At 37.0% G+C, this 20,698-nt stretch overlaps 1 protein-coding gene across 1 annotated transcript in view; it reads right to left on the minus strand.

Annotated features, from left to right (window-relative positions):
- PPM1E (protein phosphatase, Mg2+/Mn2+ dependent 1E) overlaps window positions 1-14,263 on the minus strand; it is an 85,280-nt gene extending 71,017 nt beyond the window's left edge. Inside the window, exon 1 of the mRNA XM_081115923.1 lies at window positions 13,670-14,263. Coding sequence (XP_080972049.1) covers window positions 13,670-14,151 — 482 coding nt within the window. The 5' untranslated portion in view covers window positions 14,152-14,263. The remainder of the gene's footprint in view (window positions 1-13,669) is intronic.
- Between the last annotated feature and the right edge of the window lie 6,435 nt (window positions 14,264-20,698).

Consider the following 20,698-nt stretch of genomic DNA (forward strand, 5'->3'; position numbering starts at 1 on the left):
ATCTTAATGATGCTATTAAGAGCCACATAATTGGGCATTCTCATAATCTTATTCAAGATTCCTATAGCCCACCTCCACTTTTTGGAACCCTTTCTTCTAAGCGTAAAAATTTCTCCTTTATTTTCCCTTTTGAGTTTCTAATTTAGGTTTCCTCCTCTTCTGAGTTGTCCTAATTATAACAGAGACTGGTAGAATTCAATTAAACCTTTTAAACAAGTTAGTGTTTTGAAGAGATAGATTTTTAAATAAAACGAACATATTAAAACATAGCCTAAGGTAGTTAAATCTTCTTCAGGAATTATTTACTGAAACAAAGCAACTAATGATACCTAAAACAACCAATTTGTAGAATTAAAAGTGAGGAAATGACACACATCAAGAACAAATATTTTATTCAAGTGTGCCACAGAAATATCAATAAAAAATGTACTCTTTTTTGTAGAGAAAAACTTTAGGAACCTTTATCAGAAAGAATATATATTACTAAACATCTTTCATACATAATTTTTAAATCATTAGTATGAAAATTTATCTAGCTTTTTTACTGCATAAAAACCTGTTGTGTGCCCAGCCAGGCGTGGCTCAGCGGTTGAGCATCGACCTAGGATCCAGAAGATCAAGGTTCAATTCCCGGTCAGGGCACATGCCCAGGTTGCAGGCTCAATCCCCAGCAGGGGGCGTGCAGGAGGCAGCCGATCAATAACTCTCTCTCATCATTGATGTTTCAACTCTCTTTCTCCCCCTCTCCCTTCCTCTTTGAAATCAATAAAGATATATTTTAAAAAAACAAAAACAAACCAATTGTTACAATAACTTCAGAAATTAAAATTACTGAACTTTCACGTGAGTCAATCAGTGCTGAAGATGTGAATATTTGCCTAAATACACTTTTCTATTTTTACCACAAACGATCATCTGCTGCAATCACAAATACCAAAAATGGCATGCTAAAACAACCTTTTGACATCCAAGTAATTTTAATTAAAGAAACATGTATATTACTATATATAATCCTTGAAAGAATGTTTTGGTACTTTTACTACCTTTATCCTCTGAAAGATAAGGTCACACAGTGGATACTGATAAAGGAGAAACATACTTATCCTTTCACAAATCTTCAGGAAGTAAGTAGGATTTAAGCACAGTTGAAATGAGAGCACTTTAAGCAGTCTAAAATCTCCACACAGATTGGCATCAGGTAGCATTGATGAGAGAAATGATCAGAAAAAGAGAGAAAGTTTTAACAATTTAGAAGCCATTGTTCTAAAAGCCAAATAAGACAAATTAGAGGGCAGAAGAAAAAGCATAAGGTTCTTCTGTTTCCTGATTATGTTCCTGATTATGTGGAATTTTGTTTAACATTAGAGACATTTCTATGACTCATAACTTTAAAAATTCCGGTATCTTTCCAGTGATGCAGTGAATACAAAGTCTACAGTGCCCGATACTGACTGACTGACTGACTGGCCTTTGGGGTTATTTTTCTGGTCTTTCTCACGGGTTTACCCTCCTTTATTCAGAGAAATAAGTGAGTCAGACAAGTCCCAAGTGGTCTGTGTCCTCTCATTTCCATGACTTTGCACATGGTAGTTTCTCTGTTAGAATGATTTTCAACTTCCTCCTCTTAGCTAATTCCTATTTAGTCCTCTAAACTCCACTTAAGTATCACCTTCCAGAATCTAACAGCCTACATTGGCACACCCGCCTCAGTGTCCCCATAAAATCCTCCGCATCACTGTGTACTCTTATCAGTATGTATAGAGAGGCAGCAAGACAACAAGCTTCCGAGTCAGACACACCTGCGTTCAAATAATCCTAATACTTACTGTGTGACCTTGGATGAGTCACCTAATGTTGCTAAACATTAAGTTCTTGATTTTAAAGCAGAAAATAACAGCATGTAATTTGCTTAGTATATCACCTCATACATAGCAGATTTAATAATAACTTTTACTGTACTCACATTGTACTGTACTTGCAGGTTAACTTCTCTGACTTTCCTTCTAAACCACACACTTCTTAAGGAAAGGAACATGTATTTTATTTCTGTGTAAGTGGCATTTATGATAGGCACTTAATAATTTTTTGATGACTAAATACATATTACTCCCATAACAGTAAAATTAACTTGCCACTTGAAATACTTTCTGTAATGAGGTGGAAAACAAGTGAATAGGTAAAGAAAATAAACTCCATTAATGTCAGTTTCAAAAAAGGATACTGTCTTTATTCATATTGGTTTGAGAATTTACTGTTAATTATGCATGTTATGAAATACCAAATGATTTAATATCTTGCTTGAACATAACTGATCACATATGCCTCAGGAACTGAATACCTATAATTTTTTCATGTTATTAACCACAAAATTATCAAGTCATACACAAGGCTATCTTTATTTAGACAACCACTTAGAAAGGTTATAGTAAAATAAACAGCTTTTTAAAACTGAGGAAATTCTTAACATAGCAAAACTTAATTAAAATATTTTATACTCCTTGGGGAAGGGAGAAGAAATTGTTTCATGGTTTGGTAATTTTGACTTATGTAAGAATATAAAAATATACTAATTACTTAATGTAATATTTAATGGACCTTTTCATTGTAATGTTTAGTTGTTTTGAGTAAGAGTGTGTATAAGGCTTCTTTCCGAGAGAATGCTTTCATTTTATATTTGACCTTCAATATATTTTAATCTTCAAATTATTTGTACAGATCTGCACTGGAAGCTGATATAACATTTGTCCTATTTCCTCCTCCTTTCCTTGATAGTCAAGGATAGTTTTACTTTACTATTACATGTTGAACATAAACTGGATATTTTAACCTATAAAATGGAATTCTGACTCTGAAGTACAACCTTTACTTGGAGCCATTTTTAAATGCATTATTCAAAGGAATAAGGATTTTACAATGATAATGATTCCAAACTATGTTACAGCATATGAACCAATGGTGGGAACTGTAATCCATGACATTTCTAGAATACAAGTAGTCATTACTTTATGTTAATTTATATAATACACTGCTTATTAATAACCAGTATGTAGTTTACTGGCTTCTAAAAAATTGCATAGTGAATTCATGACATTAATACAGACTGCAAACTAATTGAGCAAAAATATTTTTCTTCTCTTTTTAATTTTTAAAAATTAAAAAGAATTTCTTTCCAAAAGAGATACTATGTTGAGTAGATGGCTACTGCACTAGGCATTAAAACTGTATGGAAAACAGATGCCTTTGGCTACTTCAATAATTAAAACTGAAATTGAAAAATCAAAATCTATTGCAGGATTAGTAAAGTATAAAATGGAAAAAATTATCTCAGGCACTTTAGTGAGTAAATAGTGATATATTTGTTTGCCATTGTTATAAACTATACAATAAGTTGTGAACTATTTTTTTAGTCTATTGTTTAAAGAATTCCTAGATATCAAATTGTGTTTTTAATAAGCAGCACTAATTGCTGACCTTTTCTTTCATTAGATTCAGAAAAAAAATGGTGCAAAAACCTTAAACTGCTCTTTATTTATGGGTAATATGTGAGCAAGATGGACTTTTTAGGTGAAAGATAAAATAAAAATCCAACCATCCTCTCTCCTTCAAAAGGGAGGTTACAGTTATCCAAGAAAGTGGATATTCCATGGAGAAGAAACAGCATCTACAAAGGCAGAGAGACAAGAAATAACATGATATCTTTAGAAAACTATAGTCAATTCAATCAGAAAATCCCGTGAGGCTAGATTAGAGAGAAAGGAGACTGACGGCAGGCAAATTTGTTGTGAGGGTACTAAAGTAATCAAAGCAAGCAGTGATAAGAGCCACAACTAAGTAACAGCAGTGGTCAAAATTCAAACAACTGAATTGTATATTCACCAAAATTTTTCCCTATAGAAATATGTTTGTAATGTAGCACAAAAATCATAAAACGAATTTCATAGCTATAAACTCTCAAGTGAGACTGCCTGGGTTCACATCCTAGTGACACCACTGGTGGTGGAAACTTAAGAAAGTCCTTTAAACTTTCTGTGCCCTGGCGTTTGTATATGCAAAATGAGCTAATAATATTAACTACTGTCAAATATTTTTTGAACAAGCTCTCAATAAATGTAATAGCAACAGTAGAAACAGGAGCAGCTTACTACTACCACTAGTTCTACAAATATTACTTCAGGTGCAGACAGTGCTGACACTCTCTGCAGATTCACATTGTTAACTCTTTTAAAAATAGATTTATATTTACCAACCCAAGATTAGAGAATATCCTAGCAAAGGGCATTTAAATTCAAGTTTGTATTTATTTTTAAAAGACTCAAAATTATTTCTAGATACACAGGTTTAGTTCCATATAACCTTGAAAAGTTGAAAATATTTTCTTCCTCTGTGCATAGATTATGAATAATAAGACAAGTCTCTTTCAAGTAATAGATGAGACTGCACTTATAAACTACCTTAAACCAAGACTATATGAACTAATAAATATTCAGGGTTTCCAGAAATCAAATCCTAAAACTTAAGAGGTCATTCCTATTGCAAAATCAGTAATAGCCTGGTTTAATGACTGTCACCTCTCATATTTATGTAATAACTTTTTAGGTTCAATAAAAAATATGTTCACAACACAATTCTTGCCCTCTAGAGTTTTAACCTAAGAAAGAATTTTTTATATCATATACCTCAAATACAATTTTATAAATACTATATATCACCTTAACAGCATTACATTTTATTTTTGTTGGTTGTTTTTTCAATGCAAAGATGAGTGTTAGCTATAGCACAATATACTTTTCAAAAAACAGACTTATTAAAAACCAATTTTAGTTTTAGTTTTTGTATTTAGATTCACAAAGTACAGAAATGTAAGAAATTACTATAAAGGATAGAAGATCAGAAGTTGTGCCTCATAATAGAAGTAGGTCAAATACTTCAAATCCATAAAAGACAAGAACTATAATGTTTCTGTAGGAATCTTATAAATCATTACAGAATCATATCACCAGGAAAAAATTATCTTTGATATTACTAACCAGCAGATTCATCTTTTGGTTCTTTTCCTTTGATGACTTAAACCAAGATAGGAAGTAATGGACTGGTCTTCCTCAGAGCTATACACAAGGAAATAGAGTCATAAGTGAAAATACAACAAGGAATTAAGAATATTTCAACCTCTTAACTAGCTCATTACTCTCTATACAATATGATTATTCTTCAAACTTGTCACTGTTCACAATATTCTCAAAGAATTTACATGAGAATACTCTTAAGTCCATGAAAATGTTCATTTACAAAGTTGTGGAGTATTAATCAGTAGTGAGAACTGCAAACATATTTCTGCAGCTACGCAGTTGAAAATGTTAATAAACACAGCAACAATAACATAAAATAGGAAGCCAAGCTCCTCTACAATTCAGAGGAGAAGAGAGAAAGAAAATAACAAGAATGAAGGGAATGAAAATAGGCCTACAAAAATCTGAAAAGGAAACAATCTGGTAGACTGGGCAGAGAAGAAATTGAAGATTCATTCATTTACTCAACAAATAGTTAATGAATGCCCACTATGTGCCAGGACCTGTACTAGGTGCTGAGTATACAAGGGTGAAAAAAAATTTCTTATCTGTTTTCCTGAGTCTAGGGAAGACACATTAAAAAACTAACATGAATATATATATGGGTATAAATTATGATAAGTGGATATAAAAAAAAGTAAAGGATGCTATGAAAACGAAAAAGCAAGACTTAATTTAGACCATAGGTAAGGAAACATCTCTATGAGAGAGATTTAATGGTTGCGCTGAACAGTTGGAGAGAAGGGGAAAGGTTGCTTGGGCAAAAAAAACATAAGTACAGAGACCCTGAGGCAGGACAGAGCATGCCAGGTTCTAGGAACTAAATCTAGACCACTGTGAATAAAGCACAGTAACTGAGTAAGAGCAGAGTCTGATCAAGGTGAGACCAAATGACTGCCATATGAAAACCTGATTGAAGGGAGGGAAATGTAGAACCAGAAATAGCAGTTAAGAGTATTGCTACTGACAGTGAAGAGCTGATGGGAGCTTGGATCAGGTTGGCAGGAGTGGAAACAAAAAGAAATGGGAGAGTATTTTTCTTTCATATAGAACTGAAATTAAAAGACCTCTAAACAAAATAATTAAAATGTTCTTCCATCTTGCTTCTCTACTGTGACATGAAGAATTGCTAAAATGGTCCCCCAAAGATGCCACACTCTAATCACCAAAATCTGTAAATACTAATCAGATATCCCTCCTGTGTTATGTTATGTTACATGGCAAGTTGATCTTAAGAGAGGGAGATTATCTTGGTGGACCTGATCTAAACACATGAACCCCTAAAAGCAGAGAGCTTTCTCTGGTTAGCAGTAAGAGAAGCCAGACAGATTTGAAGCATAAGAAAGAATTGACGTGCCATTGTTGGTTTCAAGATGGAGAGAACCATGTGAGAAGGAATGTGGGTTGCTTCTAGGAGTGAAAATCAGCCTCTGCCTGACAGCCAGCAAGGAAATGAGGACCACAAATCTACAAGGATCTAGATGGAGTCTTCTTCTGAGCCTGGTGTGTATATATATATATATATATATATATATATATATATATATATATACATCTTGCATTTGGCGTTGACTTGAGACATTAAGCAGAAAACCTAGCTGAACATTCCTAGACTTCTGGCCTATAGAACTGTAAAATAATAAATGATTGTTGTTATAAGCCACTAAGTTTATAGTAATATGTTACACAGCAATAGAAAACTACCACCCCATAAACAATGTGAGGAGAAATTAACATTCAATAATCTAAATCTAAATCAGATTATTCTCTAGTCACAGAAAGAAATCTGAGGGAAATAAATTCAGCTTGCTATTCCTCCAAAGGCTAAATAAAGATGTATTTGGTGATTGGAGTGAGAACCCATTTAAATAATACTTTGAAATTAAATGTCAGATATGTGTTAAAGAGTTGAAGTTTTTATTAAATCTAAACCTGTGCCATTCAATATGGCAGCCACTAGCCCCATGTGGCTACTAAATATATGAAATGTAACATTCCAAATTGATATGTGCTATAAGTATAAAATATACACAGGATTTTGAAAACTTGGTATAAAAAGTATAAAATATCTCAATAATATTTTAACATTGATTATATGCTTAAATGGTAACATATTTGGCTATAAAATATTTGGATACATTAGGTGAAAGAAAATAAATTACTAAAACTAAATTCACTTGTCTCTTCAATTTTTAAAATTTGGCTAATAGAAAATTTTAAATTATATATGTGACTCAATTATATTCCTATTGGACAGCACTGGTCTAGACTTTAAGACAAGCATCCTTTTCCAAAGTACCCTAAGTCAAGTTCACAATCAGCTATAAGTATTATCTTTCCAACATAGTTCAGTGACATTAAGGGCACACAGCTGTATAAAAGTACAAGATGAGTGGTATGGCAGTTCTAAGATTAGTGAGGACATGGAGAGACCAGATCTCTCATACAGTGCTTTGGACAAAGTAATTAGGCAATATCTAATAAAGTAAAAGTACACATAACTTCGATCGGACAATTCCACTTCCAGGTATATACCCAAGAAATCTATAAATATATACACAAAGGAAACATATCCAAACTATACATTATTTGTATGACAGAGGCTGCCAGCTATCAACAAAAGTTTGATGTTCTATTTTTCATAATGTAGAGTAAATGCCCAGACAGCAACTACATTTCCCAGTCCTGTTTGCTAGGAAATGTGGACCCTAATCAATGGAAAAGGAACAGAATTACATATGCCACTTCAGAGGAAAGCCCCTAAAAACCTCCAACATCAACATCATCCTCCATTCTTCTTATGTTTGCTGGCTGGATATTGATGCCTAGAGCAACCTTGGAAACCATAGGCTGAACATAACCGGCCCTCAATTAGCCTGGGTTCCTTAATCACTCTATAAAAACAGTGCCTTCTTCTCCACTGAAGGTACTCTGTGAGCCAGAAATAAACTAACATTATGTTAAACTTCTGAGATTTCAGGATTTACCTATTAGAGCAGTTACTAATATAGTGTATAATATGCGGAAATTAGAAACAACCGAAAATATCAATCAAAAGATCAGATAAATAAATCATAGTACAATCATACAATGAAATGTTAGGTAGTAGCTAAAATGAAAAAAAAAAAAAAGCACACACACACATATATATATAAATCTTTTTTTTTTTTAAGTTTGTCTCAAGATAGCTAGTTATGGTGGAGAAAAAAGCTCACCATATATTTGACCATACAAATTCATGTGTAGTAAAAATACAAAAATATAGACCAGAAGGGTAATCTTAGAATTTCCAGAATACCTCTGGGAAGAAAGAAAAGGGAATAAGTTCAGAGAGGAGAGTGACAATAAAGTCTCCAATTCCATATGAAATTTTTACTTCCTTAAAATAATCTTAAATGATTATGTTAATTTGTTAAAACTGCATGATGGGTATATGGATTTTTGCTTTATTGTTTTCCATTATTTTCTAAATGTTTAAATTATTTCATAATACCAATAATCTTTTTACTTATTTTAAAAATTTTATTTATTGATTTTAGAGAGCGAGAATGGGAGAGAGAGAGAGAGACATTGATTTGTTGTTCCACTTATTTATGCATTCATTGGTTGATTCTTGTATGTGCCCTGACTGGGGATCGAACTCGAAACCTCGGTCTATTGGGACATTTTTTCTTATATGTATTTGCTTAGAGGGTAAACTAGCAAAACCTTATTAGAGGACATTTTAAAACTATATATCAAAAGTCTCAGAGCTACCGTGTCCAGGTGGCTCTGCTGGTTGGAGTGTTGTCCAGTATACCAAAAGGCTGGTTTGTAGGTTCAATCCCTGGTCAGGACTTGTAAGGGAGGCAACTGATGGATGTTTCTTTCTCACATCAATGTTTCTCTCTCTCTCTCTCTCTGTCTCTCTCACCCCCCTCTTTAGAATCTTTTTTATTTTTAAACATAAATCTCAGAGTTGAACCTGATCTCTCTCTCCTGCTGCAAAGCCCCCAATGCAGGAGTCCTCCTTGAATAAAGTCTTTCTTAACATCTTTAAAAGATATGTCAGTATCTTTTAACATAGTCCAATACTAGAAACATACTCTAAGAAAAATCAGTCCTGGCAGGTGTGGCTCAGTTTGTTGAAGTGTCATCCCATCCACCAAAATGTGGCGGGTTTGATTCCCAGTCAGGGCACATAGCCAGGTTGTGGTTGGAGGAATGAACTCAATTTTGGACAGTTTAATTTGAGAAGCATTTTAGACATCTAGGTAGACTGTTCCATTATCTGTCAAAGCAGGGATGAAGATAGAATCAGGGACCATTAGCATAACTACAATTACCAAAGTCAAGGGAGACAAGTCAGCCAGACTTGAAAGGCCAAGGATCAAACACCAATAATAAAGAAAAAGACAGTGTATTCAAAACTCAGAGAGACCAACAGGCATGGCTCAGCAATTGAGCATCGACCTATGATCTAGGAGATTGCTGTTTGATTCCCGGTCAGGGCATATGCCCAGGTTTCGGACTCGATCCCCTGGTGGGGGGCAGAAGGCACCGATCAATGACTCTCTCTCATCATCGATGTTTCTATCTCTCTCTCCCTTCTCCCTTCCTCTCTCTGAAATCAATAAAAAATGTATTAAAAAACAAACCAAAAAAACACCTCAGAGAATAAGTGGCGGCCTGAGACGTAGGTGAAAAACCTGAAAAGTACAGTTGACACTGAATGGTTGGTATTTTCTTCTTTTTGCTAATGTCATTTTCCCCACTTCTTATAATGAACAATACTTTATAATAAGAAAAAAAGATGTATTTTTTAAAAATTTATCTTATTGTTGAAAGTATTACAGATGTCTCCCCTTCCCCCCCTTTTTCTCCCTCTGATCCCCTCCACTCGGCATCCGCCCCCACCCCACCTAGGCCTAAGATTGTTATAACTTGCATCTATGTATTTTTCAATTTATATATATATAAGTGAGACAAAGTTGAATGGTTTTCTGACCTATCTCAAAGTCATTATGATTCACATAATTCAATATAACTGAATTATTAGTATCTCTAATCAATGATTTTCTCTTCCAAGCCATTTTTAAAGTGCCCACCCTCATTACTACTGTAAACCATCTGGAACTACTTAACTTTGCCAGGCAGCTAGGATATCTGTCTTCCCTCCTTGAGAAATCCACCCGGACAAATGCATGACTGAGGAAACACTGCTCTAAAAATGTAGTGACATGTAGCTCTAGTAACAATTTGGGAGTGTTTCTTAGGGATTAAAACAAATAGATTTATCCTCAGTATAGTACAAAGAAATAAAATACGCAGTATTGAACAGTATACAGTGTATACAAAACAGTATTGAAAAGATAAACACCTTTATTTTTTCTTCAGAGAACCTCAGTGTATTTAGCAACTACATAACCTATACAAGTAGCCTCACATTCACATCTACTATAAGACCAGTTATAAATTTTTTATTTGCAAATTATTTCAAAGCTATAAAATATCTCACCAGCTCCTTTTAAAAGAGAGTCTCTCACCTTAGAAATACTAATATTACGTAATTAGAATATATTTCATTATTTTTCTTTCATAATGTTACATGTTGTTATCTAGTAAAGGAATATCTAAGTACATATTTCCCATTTTGAAGACTAAAGGCAAAAACTTAATAAATACTGCTCTGAAAAACACTTTATGTTGCTAATTATAATTATATTTTGTCCATTGAAACCTTGATCCTTTACTTATCTAAGTAACTGCTTATCTCAAGCTAGTCCTGAGCTTTGAGTTTACCAAAATGAGTAATGATAAATATATCTGCTGTTCTTATTCTAAAACTCTTTTGAGAAGCAAAATGTTGGGAAAAAATTTACTGTTTTTAAAAGTAAATTTTCAACAGTGTATACAAAACAGTATTGAAAAGATAAACACCTTTATTTTTTCTTCAGAGAACCTCAGTGTATTTAGCAACTACATATTATATATTTCTAAACTATTGACAAAAAAACCACACTAGAGATTTATGAAACTGGCATTAAACACAGTGTTAATTTCTTCTTACACTAATCCCAACTATCAAATTGGTGAATATATAATTCAGATAACTTCACTTAAGAACTTTAGCCCATTTGAAAGTATGACAATTTTTAAAGACTATTAAGAATTCCCACCACGCCCGTGTGGCTCGGGTTGAGCGTTGACCTATGAACCTGGAGGTCACGGCTGGATTCCGGGTCAGGGCACAAGCCCAGGTTCCAGGCTCCATCCCCAGTAGGGGGTGTGCAGGAGGCAGGTGATCAATGACTCTCTCTCATCATTGATGTTTCTATATCTCTTTCCCTTTCTCTCTCTGAAATCAATAAAAACATATTTTAAAAAAATAATATTAAAAATTTCCAAAATAAACAGAGTAAGTGAATATTTGAGGAAATATTTTGAAAAACAATCTTTACTTTCCCCAAATAAGCAATTCCAACATATTCCTAATCAGAGAATGTCTTCCAGTATTGATTCTTGTAACTAAGTGATATGATTTCCTTTTATAAATAAAATAAAAACTAAAAGTGTTAAAAGTATAGATTTCTAAACTCTGAGGGTGTGGGGGTTTTTTTAGTTCTTGGTTTATCTGTTAAGAATCTTAAAGTTCATTTACATAAAAAAACAGTCATTTTATATATGAATAAAAATAGGTTAATAGCTTCTGCACAAAATACAGTATAAATGATTAAATCTCAGATTTAAAGCAAAATAATATCTTCCAACTTTAATTTTGCTAGTTTTACTTCACATCCAAACTTTATTCTCAATTACATAGCCATTTTATCACTTGAATACTTTTTCTAGTTTATACATTTATCAAAATTAATCTTGCTGCTCCTCGATATGGGAAAACACACATCTACTTGTCATCAGCTTTATATAGATTTCATTCTTTTAAAAACCTTGGATGACAAATGTTTATGGTTGTTCTGAACTAATGACTCTTTTTAATGGAACTTCTTTAATGTTTAAGTCTTTTAATTTTGCTACAGCATCTATAAAAGTAAGAACTGTCAGAATTAGTCTGATGCTGAGGTAAATTCTTCCACTTCGGTGAACATTTTCATTTTGCTTTTAAAAGGAAGTTTTAAGTGTCTCTATATAGTGTTTAAAAATGACATTTTGGAAGTCATTCTCAACAACAGTTTATAAACACTAGGAAGACGCTAAAATGTTAATACTATTTGTCTGGGGGGGAGGGGGTATTACATGCCATTTTTTTTTTTGCTCACCAAAAAGCATTATTACTTTGGTAATCGGAGAGTATTTTGAAATTAAATTTTAAATAGCTTATAAAGTCTGGAACATTAACACAGTCCACTACTACAGCAGATGCATTAAATGCTCTTTCCCTAACGATAATCTTGTTTTAACAAGAAAATTATTTGATCAGGTGTCTGTTAGGCTGAATGAAGACAAAACATTTCCTTTCCAGCCCCTTCTCTTGATTTAGTCTTTTGAGAAAATCCAAGAAGTCAGTTTGAATTTAATTGCAGTGAATCTTGCAGGAAACTTTGGGGGTTGGGGGGCAGAGCAACGCCTCTCATTTCAACTATCAGCAGAATGGCAAAAGATTCCCAGGTTTACCAATGTTTCCAGAAACTCGCTTGTAGTCTTCTCCTGACATTATTTCAGAACAATTCCATTTAGAAAGAGACGCAATTGTAAACCGTTTCTATTTCAAGCCCATAAAAACCATAACTGGGATGAAAGGCAAAGCTCTGACCTTTCTATTTTCGACTTCATCTGGGTAGCTAAGCCATCTGCTTTCTCTCCCCTACCCCATCTACTTAATGGACTGAAAATACTGCACCTAATTGCAATTTTATCAAGCCAGCCTGACTTTTCCACGTTAGGGCTTTTTCGGGCGTCTTTCACCTGAAGGCTCGCTTGTAAAATTTTGCTTACCCTTACTTTCCAGTTCCTTCCCACCTCCCTCAATTATGAGTTACCAAATATCTTTAAAGTAGGATACTGGGCTCCGGTGTATTAAGCCATCTAAAGAGCTCTTCACATTCAACACTGAGCGCCTGGCGGAGAAACCTACTCCAGTCCCCTGTGGCTATGGGGCCGGTACGATCACTGTCGTCGCGGCTACGCAGGAGGCGCCTCTCAGCTCAGCCTGGAGCCTAGTCGCGCGCCTCCACCGCCGAACAAGGCGCCCAGATCGGAAAAGAGACAGACCGGGACGGGAGAAAAGCTCCAGGAGGAAGGGAGCTGGGAAGAAGAGGGAGCTCTCGGCACTGGAAGGAAGGACCTTCCGAGGCACGAAGGGAAAAAGGTTCGGGAAGAGGGGCAAGAAGTGGACGGCCGGCCGAGGTGAGCCGCGAAGAAGCGGCCGGGGGCCGGCGGGAGGGCGCGGGGTCCCGGGGAGCGGCTCACGGGCCGGGCAGGAGGCGCGGGGGCCGAGGCGGGCGTGGGCAGCTCGCAGCCGACCGCCCGAGTCAGAGCGGCGGGGGCGCTTTCAGCCGCGCCAGGCGCGGGGGCGGGGGGCGAAGAGCGGAAAAGAGAGCAGTTTGAAGGGCCGACGCGGCAGGGACGGCGGGCCCACCACCAGCCCAGCCCCGCTACTTAACTATTTGTAGAGCTGCTGCAGGCACAGGTCCAGGCTCTCGCCCTCCACCTCCTCCCGGGTGATGCGCTCCGACAGCGGCCGCGGGAGCGGGGGCAGCGGCGGCAGCTGGGGCTGCGGCGGCGGCGGCGGCGGCACGGCCGACTGCCCCGGGGCTCCCGCCGCCGCCTCCTCCTCCTCGCACTCGGCCGCCGCCGCCGCCGCCTCCTCCACAACCTCCTCCTCAGGCTCGGGGTCTTGCTCCTGCTCCTGCTCCTGCTCCCCCTCCTCCGTCACGGCTACTGTGGCCACCTCGTCCCCAGGCTCTTCGACCGAAGCCTCGGCCGCCTCAGCCGCTACCAGTTCGGACTCGGGCTCGGGCTCCGACTCGGGTTCGGGTTCCGGCTCCGGCTCCGGCTCGCCGCCGCCGCAGGGTCCGCGAAACTCGCCCAGGAATAGCTCCAGGAAGCGCCGGTAAGTTTTCTCCTCAGGGCTGCAACCGGCCATCGCTGCTCAAGCCCCGGGGCCGACCGGGAAGTGGGTAAGGGGAAGCCTAGGAAGGGGAGGGGGCCACTCTCGAGCCTCGGGCTCCTGCAAGGGCGGCTAACGGCCGCACCGGCTCGAGCGATCAGCACTAGGTTGCCTGGAGAGGGCTCCCGCAGGCGTGCGCGCCGCCGAGTGAGGACGTGCGCGGCCCAGGGGCGGGGGTGGAGCGCGCCGCCCCTCGGATCTGGAGGGAAAGTTGGTGGCGGGCGCGCGCTCAGGGTCCAGCGGAGGCCCACCCTCTATCCCTACAGAGAGCTCAGCCCACGCTGCCTGGAGACTGTTGCCATGGCAACCGGCTCTAATTAAGAATTTCAGGGTCCCTCCCGTCGAGTCCTCGAAGTCGAAAGGACACTTGACTCGCCCTCGCTCCAACTCTGAATGTCTTTATTGTATGGATACCCTAGCCTCGATTGGGTAAAGCGAACTAGGACATTTCCAAGTCTAGCTGTTGGTTCCCACTTCGACTGGATTTACCTCAAGTTTTCCTTGTCTATCCCTGCCTTGCCCCAGCATCTGTATCTGTTGAAAGACGCTACAGTGTGAACACCTTTGTTGTTGATGACATTCCTTTAGTAAGTAGTTTGGGGCAGTGGAGGGCACCAAACACATCCCAGGGGTAGGTTCCTTTGCCTACGTCCTCATCTGATTCTGTGAAGAAAGTAATGCTGTCCGGATTAAGTACTTTATTCGCTTCAAGGTGTCAAAGCTACTAGCCATGACATTGGAATAAGAATCCAGGTTATCAGACTCCAAAGCCTGCTAGACATCTTTTTTCTCTTTTCTCAGTTTCTGAAGATTCAACAGTGCAATATGTCTGTAAAGCCTCATTTTTATGGGGCTTTATAGTTTACAGATTTTCATCCCTTTAATCCTTTCAATAGTGCCTCAAGGTAGAAGACACTACCATTAGGATTCCATTTTATAGATGAGGAAACTGAGCCTTAAAGTCGTTGTGACTTTGGCTCAAGGTCACATGCCGTGATGCAACAAGGAGTAAATCCAGATCTTTTCACTGCAGAGACACTAGTTTTCCAGCACACCCCTCTTTAGTCTTTGCATAATACATACTATTAGTGTATTGTATAATATGTATTTTTTTCTACCTTTTTTTGCTCTTCTTCCTCATCTCCCCAGTCTCTTTTCTTTTAGATTGAAACTGTAACTTTGAATGACTCTAATTTTCTTACCAAATCACACACAGACCTATTATTTTCAAGCCTTACTGAGAGAAGGCTTGGGAGAGGGAGAAGCTGTGTTGTTATACAGCTTTATAGATGATAGCATCCTTTCTGCATACTGCTATGTCCATGTAACATATAATTCAGCAAAAATATAGTGATTCTTTTTGTACTTTGAAAAACAAGTTCACCTCCAAATCGAAAAATATATATATTCATAAATTATCCACCCATTCTCTCCATTGTTTCTGGGTTTCATCTGGATTTAAGGTCTGAAATACCATTTATAGTCAGTTAAATGGCAGGAGTATCCCTGCCAACTGTTTTCATATAATACTGTATTCTAAATCCTTGACCTGATACTGTTATTTTAAGATTAAGTGGGTTGAGCTCACTAATGTACATTAGGGCATCATGTAAAATACACGTCCATTCTCTCTCCCAGCTTGAGATTAAATAATACATGGTAGAAAGTATATAGTGAGTAACGCACATGAATCCTCTATAACTATTTTTGTCTCAAAGGTAAATAGAAAGACCTAATAAATAAGTCTGTTTCCAGACAAGTTAAATATATTTATATATTTTGTTTAAAATATCACCAGTGTAGAGCAACTTCTCTGAGATGCCAAGAGAGTCTTTAAACTCCTCATTTGTCTTTATTTTCAATCTACCTGTTCATTGCCATTTCAGGATGTCTAGAAAAGACTGACAAAACTTTCAAGACTGCAAACTTAAATGTCCACAATTTTACGTTCCAACAATTATTTAATATCTCAGAATTTGACACAATGACATTGAGTTCAAGAGTACATGGCTTTCAACTATAACAATTCACATCAAGCTACACCTCCCTACTTTGTAATGTGGTTGCCTTTGTCATCTAAGTGACATTTATTTGTGACATTAATTTATGACTCAACCCACATATCAAAGGAAAGTGTTATATGTTGGAGAAACATTACTACTAAGAATAAAAGAAAAAGCCCACACCTCTATATTACAATAAATGGGAGGTGTGTTTGCTTATATTAATAAAGATATTACTTCACAAAAGATCAATCCTAGTGCATCCATTTGACAGAGTAGCTTTGCCAGAAGGTTGCTGACAGCAGTGCTGGGATCTCAGAGCAGCTGTGTAGGATGATTTTGCCATTGTCAAGAAGTCTTTTTAGTCATTATTTTGCATTGCTTTACTTTCTTTTCCAGTTCCTCACCTCTTACACTTCCCTCATCCCCTTTCTTACTATCTATGAAAACATATTGAGCTATGAAAAGCATGTTATCAAAGGTATTTAAATTTTTTGAGATTTTTTTTCTCATAAGAATTGTTGCCTCTTTAACCCTTAGCTCTTTGGAGAAAATGTTTCATGGATATTTATGGTAATGATGACATTTATAAGTTTAAAAAGAATTGTGTTTGACAGTTTATCATATGACCCAGCAATTCCTCTCCCAGATATTTACCCACAAGAAGTGAAAACATGTCCACCAAACATACACACCACAAAAAAACTTGTTTGTAATGTTCACGATAGTTTTGTTCATAATAGCTCAAACTTGAAAATAATCAAGATGTCCGCCCGGCCAGGCGTGGCTCAGTGGTTGAGCATCGACCTAGGATCTAGGCGATCGGGGTTCGATTCCCGGTCGGGGCACATGCCCGGGTTGCAGGCTGCAGCCAATCAATGACTCTCATCATTGATGTTTCTATCTCTCTCTCCATCTCCTTTCCTCTCGCTGAAATCAATAAAGATGTATTAAAAAAAAAAAAAAAAAAGATGTCCATCAATAGGTTAATGGATAAACTGATTGTGGTGTATTCATACAATGGAATACTACCTAGCAATAAAAAAACGAACTACTGCCCTGGCCGATGTGGCTCAGTGGATAGAGCATCAGCCTGTGCACCAAAGGATCACGGGTTCAATTCCCAGTCAAGGACACTTGCCTGAGTTGCAGGATTGATTCCCGGCCCCAGTCAGGATGCGTGGGGGAGGCAACCAATTGATGTGTCTCTCACATCCATGTTTCTCTTTCCCCCTCCTTCGCTCCCTCCCTTCTACTCTCTCTAAATATCAATGGAAAAATATCCTTGAGTGAGGATTAACAAAAAATAAAAATAAAAGATGAACTACAGATAAACACAACAACATAGATGAATCTCAAAAACATGCTGAGTAAAAAAAAAATTTTTTAAATACAGGCACAAAAGAGTGGAATCATACTCTATGATTCCTCTTATATGAAATTCTAGTACAGCAAAAACTATAGTGAAACAAAGCAGATTAGCGGTTACCTGGGAATGAGCTAGGGTAGAGGATTCATGGCAAAAAAGTAAGAGGGAACTTTGTGGGATGATTATATTTTATATTTTGACTAGGTGGTTATATAGGTGTATTCATTTGTCAAAAATTATCATAGTGGCCCAGCCAGCATGGCTCAGCCATTGAGCATCAACCTGCAATCTAGGAGATCAAGTTTGATTCCCAGTCAGGGCACATGCCCGGGCTGCAGGATCCAGCCCCAGTACGGGGTGTGCAGGAGGCACCCGATTGTTGTTTCTCTCTCTATCCCTTTACCTTCCTCTCTCTCTAAAATAAATAAAAACATATTTTTAAAAAATAGTTTAAGTTTTTTTAACTTAATAAAATATTCGATATATGGTAAATGTGCTTATAACTTAGAAAAGTGAATTAACTTCTCAGTTTATCTCGTTAATATTTTCTTGGTTATGCAAGTCTAAAATATTCTGTCTATTCTAAAGTATAGTACCTGTTTTATCTCTTTATAGGCAAAAAATAGAAAACCATTTCCCCCAAAAAAGCCTCAATTTTGCTGATTGTAAAAAAATTGATTTGAAGCTGATATTGTATCTCAAATGATAAAACATTTTATTTACATAAAATATTGGCAGTTTCTTATCGATGTTTCTCTCTTCCTCTCCCTTCTCTCTCTCTAAAATCAATAAAAACCATATATATTTTTAATTGGCATTTTATATATATATTTTTAAATGTTTTTATTGATTTCAGAGAGAAGAAGGGAGAGGGAGAGAGAGAGAAACATCAATGATGACAGAGAATCATTGATCCGCCGCCTCTTGCATGCCCCCTACTGGGGGTCGAGCCCAAAATCCAGGCATGTGCCCCCACCAGGAATCCAACCAGGACCTACAAGTTCATGGGTTGATTCTCAACCATTAAGCCATTCCGACTGGCAGCATTTTATATTTTTGAGTAAGTGTAATAACAATAAAGTATGTATATATATCAGATCTTAGTGCCTATGCAAATGCTTAAGGCTAGGCCTAATGACGAATGTTGTTGCAAATATAAAAATGTGTAATTTTTTACTCATATTTTTAAAATTACATGGAAAGAAAATGAATTAATATGTAAATACTTCTTAAAAGATATTAATTCCATAGTGTTGTCAAACTTACTAGTAAGGAGCAAAAGAATACCTGACAACTGAAAAAATTGAGAACATAGAACTCTTTTCAAATAAGAACTTCTTCCTCCTTTCTCTTTAATATACTTTAGTTACATCTTCTACAGCCTAAGTCAATAATATAACTTTAAAATCATCTCCATTTATTGCCAAATATATTATTGCTGTATTAATTTTCCTTTTCCTTCTGTATTGTTAGCTAACATAGTTATATTGCAACAGTCCAAAACTGTCAAAATTAAAATTCACATCAAATAATAGGTCCACATGCACTATTTTCATCAGCAGAAAAGTCCCCCAAACAGGTTCTAACTTATTAAAAATGCTTTAACCATTACTGGTAATAATCTTTTGTTTTCAGCTAGCATAGTTCTTAGAGGAATCCAAATTATTTTTGAACTTATTGAGACATGCTTCTGAAGAAAAGGGCATGGAGGAGACACGCTTCTGAGGAAGAGGGCAGGGGTTGATGGTAATTTCTGATGGAGGTACTTTATAAATGGCTCATGTGTATTCCTTCTATAACAAAATGTTCTTCTAAAATAAATAGACTCTGTTTTTTAAAATCCACTTCAGTCTTTTGCTCCTAGTTTTCACTTTAAAAAATCAAAAAGTGCTCTATGGTAGTAAAACAAATTATCTTTATTATCATCTAATTTTTAATTGCCTTTATATATTTACTTACAGTAAATACATGCAAGAATTGAGAGTGATATTGATTATCTTCTATTTTAGTTAGCAGATACCCATTCCTCACTCTGGAGCATCAAAAAACCCAGCTAATTTTTTAAATGAAAATTAAGCAACTAAATATGAAAATTCCTCACAAATGTGTCCTCTGTGCTCAGATAGGACTGAACACTTTATTCTTCATTGAGTGTAGCACTGATGGAACTGAGCCACAATAACATTTGTGACTAGAAGGGAAGATGGAAATGATTCCATTAACCTAGAGTGCTGTAACATATGGTAATCATAGGTGGTAGAATAGCTGTGTTGGACAAGGTTAGAAGTAAGCCATGTGGCACAGACATTATCAATTACCACACATGGTAAGCATGCTGACACAATACTATATCTTCTCCAGAAAGGAAATGATTTGGGCATATGAAGTGGTTTGCTGCCTTATGAAAGAGTGATCTATAAATGACATATCTGGCACCAGTATAGCCATGTGTTTTCCAGTAATTCTGCAAGTTGAGGACTATTAAGATTTTATGAACCTCTATATTCCTAAATATCAGTACAATAAATTGCAGTTATTTGCACAAAGGCAGCAAAGCAAAATGTCTATGCAACGTAAGCTTGGGTCCTTCACATATAAAGTTATTTTTCAAATATCTTTTAAAATTGTCACATAAGCGCTGGCCGGTGTGTCTCAGTGGGTTGAGCATCGTCCCCTGCACCAAAAGACTGCCAGTTCAATTCCTGCTCAGGGCACATGCCCAGATTGCAGGCTCAATCCCCAGTGGAGGGCATGGAGGATGCAGCCTATAAGTGTTTCTCTCTCTCTCTCTCTCCCTCTCACTTCCTCTCTAAAAATCAGTTTTTAAAAAATGTGCCCTGGCCGGTGTGGTTCAGTGGTTAGAACGTCAGCCTTGCACCAAAGTGTTTCTGGTTTGATCCCCTTCCAAGGGCACATACCTAGGTTGCAGGTTTGATCTGGGGCCCAATCGAGGTGTGTGCAGGAGGAAACCGATTGATGTTTCTTTCTCTCCCCACCTTCTCCTCTTTCTAAAAATCAATGAGCATGTCCTTGGGTGAGGATTTTTTAATTTTTTAAATTTTTACTTATTTTTAAATATATTTTCATTGATTTCAGAGAGAGGAAAGGAGAGGGAGAGAGAGAGATAGAAACATCAATGATGAGAGAGTCA

Source organism: Miniopterus schreibersii (assembly GCF_964146895.1).
Source record: "Miniopterus schreibersii genome assembly, chromosome: 16".
NCBI classification, from domain to species: domain Eukaryota; kingdom Metazoa; phylum Chordata; class Mammalia; order Chiroptera; family Miniopteridae; genus Miniopterus; species Miniopterus schreibersii.